We start from the raw sequence: 10,532 nt of genomic DNA, 5'->3' as shown, positions 1-10,532 counted from the left end.
TCGGTGTTTTTTAGGAGTAGGCCTCGACCTTTTTTATATTTATTGGCTCTAATGCAGAGCAAGGGCTTCCAACAATCTTTTACTGGCTCATTCACACATTTCAATTCGATAAACACTCGATATATTGCTTAAGGACAGAGATGTTTTATTAAATAGTCAAATTTAAAGTTATTTTAATTCATAACTTTTTGGAACGTAATTAAACAAAAACAAATTAAGAGTTGGCCAAAAATAAAAGTGCAAGTGGATTCGATACCTATCGGTAACGTTTGTTTCCAGAAATACGAGCAACATTTGTTGAGTGGCATTTAAATTTCCCATTTCGCCGCCGTTTAATCCTCGTAAAAGTTTCCACCTGGGATAGGATTTACGGGTCGTATCATCATCCGCGATGATTTGGGCTTGTCGGTGCCGATTCGCCAAGTCGACCAGATGATAGCTGGAACTAGTCTCTGGTGGACACCATGTTCTCCGTTCAGATTCGATTGTGAACAGTGATCGAGCCACCAACCTCCGCCGTAGTTTTCCGCACATTTGGTATCTCCGGACGTCCCGAGATTCGTTCTTTGATCGTACGTAGTGAAATCCATCAGATTGTGCTTCCCCAGAGCATCTGGCAGCGAACCCCGGAATCCACCTTCAACCGAAAGCTGATAGTTGTACGCCTCGCTGTCCAGCCGGAAAAGTGGATACTCCGCCCACTCCACTGGCTCCTGATCCTCCTGCAACTCCACCCGCAGTTCGTGATCATCGCGATAAAGAATCTTGTGCGTGAATTCGTTGCCAAACCAGAAATCCCGCGATAGGTTGCCAAATCCAGCGCGATACTCATCCCAGCTGCGGTTGAAGTTCTCGGGAGGATTGAAGGAGACGTTCCTGTTCTGAATCACAGTCCAAGCGGGACCATCTGTGGCAAAAGCGCAATACCGCTCGTGCAAATCTCGGTGCAGTTCATTTCGTTCGGGAACTAGAAACCTATAGACGCCATCCACCCGAACATCTTCATCCAGCTCAAAACAATCCGATTTGTCGGGCTGGTCAAAGTCTGATCGGAATTATCAGGTGCGTATATAACTATTAAATATTGTTTCTATTATTAAGTAGCTTACCAACTTTGGGCACATTTCTGGTTTCTGAGGTCTCATTTAAAGAACTTTCCGGGGTATTGGAGGTATTTCTCAGACATTGCTGTCCTAAGTTCTCCAATTTCTTAGCGATATTTTCAAGAACTTGGGTGCTTTCCAAATAGTCGAGTCGCTCAAGCAATTTATATAGACGCTGCGATAGGTCGAATAATGGATCTGCCCTAGCAGAGAATCTCCGGGGTGCATGCACATCCGCATCGGAAAGAAAGACCACCTTGCTCAACACATGATGAAGATTAATTTCCAATCCCCTCAGCCTAAGCGCCTGGTGATCCAAAGCCTTTCTGATTACCAGTAGCTCCTCCAGTGATTTTAAGCCAATCTCTGACTTCTTTATTCGAACCAAAGTGTGGGTGCTGCCCAGAAAAACAGAGCCCCAGGCCAGCAGGAAAATCAAGGAAAACTTCTTCAAAATAGAACAAGAAAGCACTGTAAACTAGAAAAACAGTTCTGCTGTCCGCACTTACCATCATTCCAATTCCAAATTCAAACACAAACTAATGAAGTCATCCCAAAATACTAATTCGAACACATGTTGCCCAAAGATCGCCATCTGCTATTACAATCCCAATAGATCACTTCTGGTGCTCCACGGCACTGTGTCATTTTTACGAATATATAATTCTGTATTTCTGCCATCCTTAGTTTATCTTCACATTTCTGTTGTATTTCTTTTCAAGTTTTAACGAATGAATCGGGTTTCTAGCTTTGCGGTGAAACATGCGCAGTATATAGTAAAAAACGAAATTAGAATAAACATTTACGCGGTCATAGCCGCACTAGTTTTGCTTATGGTTGTTTTTTTTTTTTTGTTTAAGTTTTAATCGCTACAATTAGCCACTAACTTTTAAGGTAGAAATGAAAACGCCTAAGCAACTAAAATACATGTACATACATTTATCGATCGATCGCTTTTCACATTTCGCCTTCGAATTCCGCTCTATACATTTAAACTTTTTAAAATATAAGAAATACGGGCCTAGAGCCAGTTGATTAATTGTTAGGCTAGAGGCTAACGGGTAAGCTTGATCAATTTACAGAATCGCTTTGTTTAGTTTAGTTGTTATATCGTTTGTGTGCAGGTGCGAATACATTTCAAATCTTCTGCTAACTGCTCTCTTGGCATTTACATGTTTATGTATGCATATAGTATATTTAAATGTGTTTTTCGTAAATATATATATTTAGATTAACTTAATTCTTTATCCTTAGCGCACTTTGGCTTGAAGCCCAAGTGGGTTTGTTGTTTCTGCTTAACCGCTGACCACCATTCCAACCGAACGCACCCACCACGCACTAACGACTTGGTGGGTGAGTTCGATGATCTCCTAACGACCACCGATTAGTTTACATTTATCAGTAACTGCTTAGCTCTATATGTTTAGCATTTATTTACATCGATTATTTCAAGAGTTTCGCTTTCTTCTTCTTCTTCGTTTGTTGTGTATATTGTTGTGTTTTGCTTATCTGCGTTTTGTGTGGTTTCGTAGAACTAAATAACTTAGACGATTGCTTAGAGTACGCAATGCTGTTGTGAGTCCAAACCAATCCGTTTAAAACAGTTTAAAATTGTTGCTCTGCGCCGGCTGATTTGTGTTGTGTGTGTGTGTGTGTAGTGTGAGGGACTTAAAAAATTGACAAATCGTTTAAAAGACTTAAATCACGAAAACGAGAGTTATTTGCTTTGGGTTTTGGTCTAGATGCGTCTGCTGCGAACACCATCGGTCCGGGTCTTCCACTCCGGATCGTTTGGGTCGTCGTCCTCGAATGGATCATCGGCCATGTCCTCCTCAAGCGCCTCCGGATCGCCCAGATAGGCATCGATCGCCGCATCGTACTGATCCTGCTCGGCATCCGGAGTCGACTGCTCCTCATCGTCCAGCGGCGCCAGATGATGCTTGGGATAGTCGTCGTCCTCCTCCTCCAGCAGCATATCCTCCTCCTCAGGCTCGGAAACTCCACCTTCCTTTCCCCCACCCGCGCCGTTTATCTTCGCTGTCGCAGGGTGACCATTTAGCTGGCCATTTAGCTTAATCTTGGACTTGCTGCTCCGCCGACTACTGCTCCCACCCCCCGTCGAACTGCTCCCGTCGCAGTTGGAGGATATCGACTTGCTTTTTGCCCGCTTGGAGGCAGACATCGACCTGGGCGGCGCATAAGTCTCTGCCAGCATTCGCTGGTAGACCTCATCGGAGAGTGGAAAGTTTAGGGGCTCGAATGGCGGAGGCAGGAGCGCATAGGGCTGTTCAAAGGAGAGAAAAGCTTATATTAGGTGGTGTTGGTTTTTAAGTTATTGTTATATTATTAATATATCTTGGGGCACCTTTAAAATTTCAAAAACCAATACACCTGGTTTAAAATATTACTGGTTTAAAGGAATTTTCTAGTCTGGTATTTTAATCTTTAGGATGTTGATTTGAACTATTAATTTTGACTCACCTCTCGCGAATCGGGCGTGGTGCTGCGCCGCTCCACCTGATCCTTGAGCTTGCTGGACGTGGTGCGGCGTCGGGCTTGGCGCTGTCCGCCCGGCAGCATCTCGCCACTGTCATTGAACCCGTCCAGTGGATGTGCCAGCGGCGAGGGAATGCTTTCGTTGTCGTGCCCAGCACCACCGAGGTGCGGAGCTGGCGAGGCGGGATCTGGCGTGTTGGCGCCACTCGATTCTGCACGACTGTCGATCCGTCGATTTGCACGGGATCGTGTGCTCCAGGGAAACTTGAGGAAGGTCTCAAATCGGCGTCGCTCCTCGAGCAGAGCGCGCTGATGTCGCAAGACGAACGCCTCATCGGAGAGATCCTCCTTGGGATGTAACTTCTGCTCCTCGGCGCTGGCTTCCTGGGGCAGCTCCACTACCTGACCATTGGCCTTGGGCTTAATGACCACATCGACTGGCTTCTCCAGCTTCGGTCGCTTGGGCAGTGGTGGCTCTGAGCCAATCTGAGCGATCTCCTCTTGCTTTTCAACATTTTTAACAGTTGGACTTTTTGCTATGTTACCGTTGAGCTTGGGTTGAGTCCCTTTTTCCTTAGGCTCGACAACCTCCTTTTCTTGCGCATTGTTATCCTCCACTGTCTTCTGTTCATCCTTATTGGCGTTGCCATTCAGCAGTCCGTTTTTATTATTATTCTTGTTTACGCTATTGTTATTGTGCTTGACTGCCTGTTTTTCCCTCAACCCATTGACCTTTGGAGGCTGTACGGCGGGCTGTTGTTGTGGTTGCGGTTGGGAGGGGGCTGTTGTTTGGATAGCTCCTCTGACGTTGATGCGATACTTCCATTGCTGAGTTTGCAATCGGTTGACTCATCCGACGAATGTTTTGCCTTATCATTATCACTGTCTACAATGCGCCACCTGAAAGCAACGATAGGGTTAGTGATTACAATAATTATATCTTGTATATGGGGGTAAAATAACGCTGCTTCCAAAGAAACAACTTTTATTTGGAATATGTACTTACTTTGGTATGGGTATCTCCTTGTAGGGAAGAATCTCCATTTTCGACTGGGCTAGCATGCTGTAGGGTATTACGATGTTATTGATGTCGTAGATGGGACGAACGCGACGCTCCGAGGTTCTATAAAAAGAAAACAAAAATGTTGTTCTTAATACGAGTGATTAAGAAATGAGCCCTCCTCATTAAAAAAACTATCTTATCGCATTAATTATGAATTACAAATTGCCCTTTTTGATTGTGATCAAACTGTCCAATTTAAGCCAATGCCTACCTTTCATTTCGATGGCTGTGGGATGGCGAGGAGTTGCGACGACTCCTGCTTGGCTCCCCCCACTGATCCCCGAATCCGTTGAGATGATGGTTTTTGATGTTGCTGCCGTGTTGATTCTGCTGCTGCTGTGTGGAATTGCTGCTGCTGCTGGTGTTAGTGGCTTTGCGTGACCTCTTAGCGCCGCTCTGTGTCGAGATCGAGGTTGAGGAGGGACTGTGGTGGCGTGGTTGTTGGCGTTGGCGAGAGTCTGGCCACGGCGAGCTGGAACTGCTCGCTCCAGTTGACTGTTGTGGCTGCCTCTTGCCCTTGGCCGCTGCTGGTGTTGCGTTAAGTCCAGAGTTTGAGTGCAATTCAGGACGAGACGGAGACAAAGAACGGAATGGCAAAATAAAACAATTGGTGGAGGAGTTGTTGTCGTTGTTGTTGGAGGTGGTGATGGTGTTGTTGTGGAATTTTCGTGTTTTGGTTGATTGATGCAAAGAAAAAGAAGAAGAAGAGATGCAAAAGATTGTTGTTGTTTTATGTTAATAACAATTATCGAATTTCGTCATGTTTACAATAATTTACTGTTGGCCACAAGTGGCGTTGTAGTAGGCGTAGTAGAAGAAGAAGTAGTAGCAGTACCAGTACCGTTTCCGCTCTCCCCTCCCCCGACGCCTCCGTTTCCGCCCGCTCCTCCTCCTGCCGCCGCTGCAGCTTTAACTCCGCTGCCAGCCTCCTTATTTGAGTTATTGTTGCGCTCCTTGCGTCGTATATAACGCCGCTTGACGCCATCGCCCGATCGCCGGCTGCCAGCCTGTCCGCCGATGCCGCCGGAGGCCAGCGTCTCGCGCTCCGCCTTGTACATGGCCTTAACAATGGCCTTGGTCTGGCAGCGCATGACGCGGTACTGCCAGTCCGGCTGGCGGGCAACGGCCTCCAAGTGCACAGACTGGCTGACATCTGCAAAAAATAGGGAAAGGAAGAGGACTTAAATAAGCATTCAAGTAGATAAATTCATTAATGGCTTTCCAGATTTAATTTTCTCATTATTGCAAATCATGTTAAACACCTTTTTAAAAAGTTCCACAGCCTCAAAATAACTCTTAGATAACTATTAGATTTTTAAAATGCTTTTACTTTAAAACTAACGCAAATGGTGTGCTTAGGCTGACAAAGTTTGAATTAAAAATACTGGAATTTATTGAGGAAAAATAATTTGGTTAACACAACTTAAATCAGTCTTTTATACCGACAGTTTTTATCTGTTAAAATAATATTTTTATAAATCTTTTTCATAAATGTTTTAACAAAAACTAGAGAGCGAATATAGGCCAATTACAAATAATGAGAATTCATTAAGAATAAAAGCCAGAAATGCCCTTTTAGTGGAAACTCCCACTCACCACTGGCGAAACTGAGCACTGGATGGTAGCCTGCGTCGAGCAGCGCCACCCGGTTGGCCGGCATCATCGTCTCGACCAGATCCCGTGGCGCTGTGGGATCCGCACGACCCGTGCACAGAGTACATGGCACCTGCGGCCACTGGCAGCCGCATTTAATGTTGCTGGGCCGCGCTGCCTTCTTGGAAATCGTGTGCATGTTGGTCGTCTGGAAGAGCTTGCGCTTGCGGAACTCGGACTGCACCAATGGCCTCGTTCGACTGCAGAGATAGTCGGGGGATACTTCCTCCTTGATGCCATTGGCAGGCGGTGGCAGCAACGGCAATGCCTTGGCTGTGGCCTCCAACTGCACATGACCCTTCGACTGCGTTAGCTCCAAGTGAAGATCATGGTATTGGCGTATCTTCATGTCCAGGTCGTTCAGCTGGGAGCAGAGCCACGACCAGCGCAAGGCTATGCCTGCTCGGTCTTTCGAATACCGCCACACGGCCCGTCGGGTGCTAAAAAAAATATAATTGAATAAGTAAGTTAAGAGCAGAAAAATACGTGCTGAAAAATACTTTTCTAAGTTTTGTAGGAAAGTTTTTTTTAATAAATAAATTTATTGTCTATTAAAAATTAAAAACAAATCAATTTAACACTCCAGAGTTTAAAAATAAACACACAAGCTTTGTGATTTACTCAGGGCTACCCAAAATTATGAAGAAATTCAAATAACCGTTTTTAAATTGACTGTCAAATCATACACTCCAACAAAGTAATGCAGCAACAAAATAGGCAATCAAAGAAATTCCCAGTCTATCGGGCAGTGTGAATCTGTAAAAACTGACAGGAAGGGCAGCTAAAAAGCTGGAAAGCCACACTGAACAAACAGAAGGCAAAGCAGTTTGATAGTTAACTCCCATCGAGCGTTTAAGGGTTCATACGAAAATTATAAAATCAAGAATTGACCGCTGTACTCACATGGATAGCGACAGCTGCTGGGTGTTGTTGTAGGTGACCATCTCGTCGGCGGACTCACCACCGGAACTGGACTCCGTGGCATCCGAATCGATGGCGTTCTGCACCTCTCGGAGCTCCGTGTGCAGCAAACCGGCCACATGGGTAAGTTCGCTGGTCACATAGGTGTCGTAGCTGGGCACAATGTCATCCGCGCGCGGCGTATTCGCATCCGTTGTGGATCCCATTGTGCCTGCCGCTCCCGCTGCCGACGAAGATGCAGATGCCGATCCCGTTGTCATCGTAGCATCAAGTTGATTCTTTCGCGGACGCTTTCCCGGCAGCGTTGAACTGTTGGAGTTGTTGTACCAGCTGGAGGATGGCGCCAGAGTTGCTGAACTGCCGCTGGCCGTTTGGCAGATCTGCTGGTTTCGGGCCGCCGTCGTAATATGCCGGATCACATTGCTCATCTGACTGGCGGGCAGCGGATGCTTGTTGTGCTCCTCCCAGAAGGAAGCGCCCGGCCTTCCGGAAACAATCGACAGGACGGTGGCCTCCTGTTCGGACAGTGTGGCACTCCTCGCCGGATTGGGCGCCTTGTGGGAACTGCGGGCGGACCACTCCAAGATGCCGGCCACCTCCTCGCTGGTGTGGCGGCACATCAGGCGCGCCTGCGTCTTGCGCATCCTGCGCAGCAAGAAGTCAATGCGACGCGACAGCCTATGCTGTTGCTGCTCCAATTCAGCGTGGCTCTCCTGCCAGGGCCTCAGCTCATGCTTGACACTCGCATTCGCCTGGGAAATGCAGTTGCTGCTGCTAACAAGGATGTCCTCGCTGCCACTGCAGCTGGGCTTTACCTCCGGCAGGCCGACAACATTCTCAGGAGCTGCTGCGGGTAAGGGCGCTGCAGGAGCTTGCTCCTCCCACACGTCGTTAAAGAACTCGCAGATTGTATCGGGATTAACGTGGCCGCCGTCAAATGTCTTTAGCGCCTTAAGCACCTCCTCGATGTCCTGATCCTCGAGCACTGCGCCGGCGGCACCGTCTTTCAGAAAGTTTATGGAACTGGAGGTGCTCTGCGGCGTCATCTGTTGAAGTGGTGGCTGCTGCTGCGTCCTCGTCGGCTGGGGTGACTCCAGCTGGGCATTAAGAGGCGGCTGCTGCGGTCTGCTGGGCGTGCCGGGCGATTCTTGTACAGGCGGTAGTACAGAAGGGGGAGGCACGGGATCCTCCAGCATAACACTGGCATTTCCATCCAGCTGGCTGAGACGCTCTAAAATAGTAAGCCAAGAAAACATTGAATTGACGCGTCTCATTTCGAGTAACCGTTTGGACTTACCCTCTATATTATCTGTTTCCATCTTTTGCAGTTCATCCGCTGCAGACATCGGGACTTCCCCTATCAACGCGCTTCCGGAACTTGTAGATCCGGTGGCCACTGCCAGCACGGAAGCAGGCGTGGCCGGTTCTTTGCCCAGACTCACATCGGGCAGGGTCTTCCTTAGGCAAATCTCAGCGGAAATGGTTTCCTCAAAATTTATGGTTAAATCCGCCAGCAGCTGGGCCGTGGAATTGTCCTTCGGTGTGGAGCTGTTGCTCGTGGAGGTGCTGCTGCTGTTGTTATTATTGTTGTTTTCCAAGGCAGAGGTGGATGCAACTGCAGCATCCGTCGAGGGATTGGGAGTACTGCTGCTGCTGCTGCTGTGTGGATTGGGGGCTGTGCTCAGCCCCATTGGATCATTGCTGACTTTAGCACTGCCGGACTTCCGTTTGTTATTAACTGCTGGCGAGGATCTCTGCTGCTGCGGGGAAGCAGCCACTGTGGCCGCTGCCGCAGACGAGCGGGTGACGCGTGTTGTTGCTATTGCCGGCGTGGGCGTTGCCGGCTTTTTAGCCACTCCGACCACTCCTCCGCCAACGACAAGTCCTCCGCTTTCCGAGGAACTGCGAGCCGAGGGCGAGGCGGTGCTGGTTAGCTTCTCCTTGGGACTTAGTGGCTCTGCTGTGAGCGCTGGGGCCATCGTTTTGATGCTGATCCGGCGGCCGGCTTCTGCGGCATTTGGTCCGCTAGATTCCTGGGGTACTCGATGCTAATCCTGTACAGAATTTCAAAGAAAACGGTCAATTATTTCGGCAAATCGACGTTTTTGAAGGCAAACAATTGGCACACTGATTCCTTTTTTAACACCCTCACAGACTACTGCGTGTTCGGCTGGAAGCCGCTTGTAATATACTATTTGTTGTGTATTTTTTTTTATCTCAGTTGAAACGCCCGCCTCCCTAAGAAATTTGAATCAGAATATTTTTTTTTTTTTTTTTTTTTGTCTTTTCCGGCGTGTTATGTACATACGTTACAAATATATATATGTAAGCACACGAACACACACATATTGCGACGCTGTGGCTGCGAGAGAGGCAATGAGAGCGATAGAGAGGTCAGAACGCGCGCTATTGCACACCATGATGCGCAATAAAAAAAAATGTATAGAACTCACACACACGCACATACACACGGACAGACTGCTTTACATACTGACGAAATCATTGCGGTTGCTCTCGAAAATCACAATTTTCCAAGATTTTGCATCATCTGATGGCGGGAAATTGCCGCCCAGGTTTCGATGTCTTTATGTAATATCATTTATTGAGTTTTTCCACAAAAATTCGCTAAATCAAACGGAAACTCGCGCCTTTACACACACACACAACCACAGACTCACTCACACGTGCAACTGTGTGCTCCACTATTTTTCAGTTATTTACACAATCGCATTTATTGTTCTCCACATGGCTTTATTAATTCCAATTACATCTAAGATCGGTCGGGCGTGTATTGTACTCAATATTTTTCAGATTTCGTCAAAAAACGAGTGGAAAAATGTTTTCAGCGCCAAAGTACTCACTAACACATGCACACAGACACACCGACACGGCAGGCAGGCAGCACGCAAGAATTTGTAAATTGCTTGAAAATTTAAGTAGTATATTTTTCGTTATACGCACAATTCGGCCGTTACTCGTAAAATGCCCTCGCACAATAGCAAATAAGATTTGCTTACACAATGGCGTGATTCGCACTGGGGGAATTACGGTACGGTTCTCGCTTCACGAATTTTTTTCCTCATTTATTTTTTTCATTGCTTTGGCTGCCCTGCTACGCTTTTGGCAAAACGACGTGTATCGAAGCTGTACTCGTTTCTGTGCCAGACCAAAGTGCGCTGTTAGACAGCCGGTGTTCTCGCTCTCGCACGTGTGCCGTCTATGGCGGTGGCACGGCGCAGGGCTGTGTGTGCGAGCAGGACAACTATTGCGGTTCCGTTCTTTTTCAGCTATCTGGC

General features: G+C 47.3%; 2 protein-coding genes across 2 annotated transcripts; both read right to left on the bottom strand.

Annotated features, from left to right (window-relative positions):
- Nucleotides 1-194: 194 nt before the first annotated feature.
- On the bottom strand, nt 195-1,669 carry LOC108097195 (techylectin-5A). The gene is made up of 3 exons (XM_017199343.1): nt 1,613-1,669; nt 1,110-1,551; nt 195-1,045 (listed from the first exon to the last, which is right to left on the bottom strand). Exons 1-3 carry the CDS (start codon nt 1,616-1,618, stop codon nt 333-335), a joined length of 1,161 nt encoding a protein of 386 aa, XP_017054832.1. The 5' UTR covers nt 1,619-1,669; the 3' UTR covers nt 195-332.
- Nucleotides 1,670-1,747: 78 nt separating this feature from the next.
- On the bottom strand, nt 1,748-10,403 carry LOC108097145. The gene is given in 10 exon segments (XM_017199284.2): nt 1,748-3,387; nt 3,585-4,367; nt 4,370-4,499; nt 4,606-4,722; nt 4,874-5,186; nt 5,441-5,815; nt 6,259-6,755; nt 7,219-8,467; nt 8,534-9,290; nt 10,098-10,403. Coding segments are annotated over 9 exon segments (4,692 nt in total). The 5' UTR covers nt 9,216-9,290; nt 10,098-10,403; the 3' UTR covers nt 1,748-2,841.
- Nucleotides 10,404-10,532: the final 129 nt, after the last annotated feature.

This window comes from Drosophila ficusphila, unplaced genomic scaffold, assembly GCF_018152265.1.
Source record: "Drosophila ficusphila isolate 14025-0441.05 unplaced genomic scaffold, ASM1815226v1 contig_791, whole genome shotgun sequence".
NCBI lineage: Eukaryota > Metazoa > Arthropoda > Insecta > Diptera > Drosophilidae > Drosophila > Drosophila ficusphila.
Note: the sequence above shows the minus strand (reverse complement) of the source record. Positions and strands in the feature narration are given on the sequence as shown.

What these genes read in the sequence shown, in the direction of transcription:
- LOC108097195 (XM_017199343.1), bottom strand. An exon ending in CAGAAATGTGCCCAAAGTTG is followed by an intron (nt 1,046 to 1,109) that starts GTAAGCTACTTA and finishes AATTCCGATCAG; the next exon opens with ACTTTGACCAGCCCGACAAA.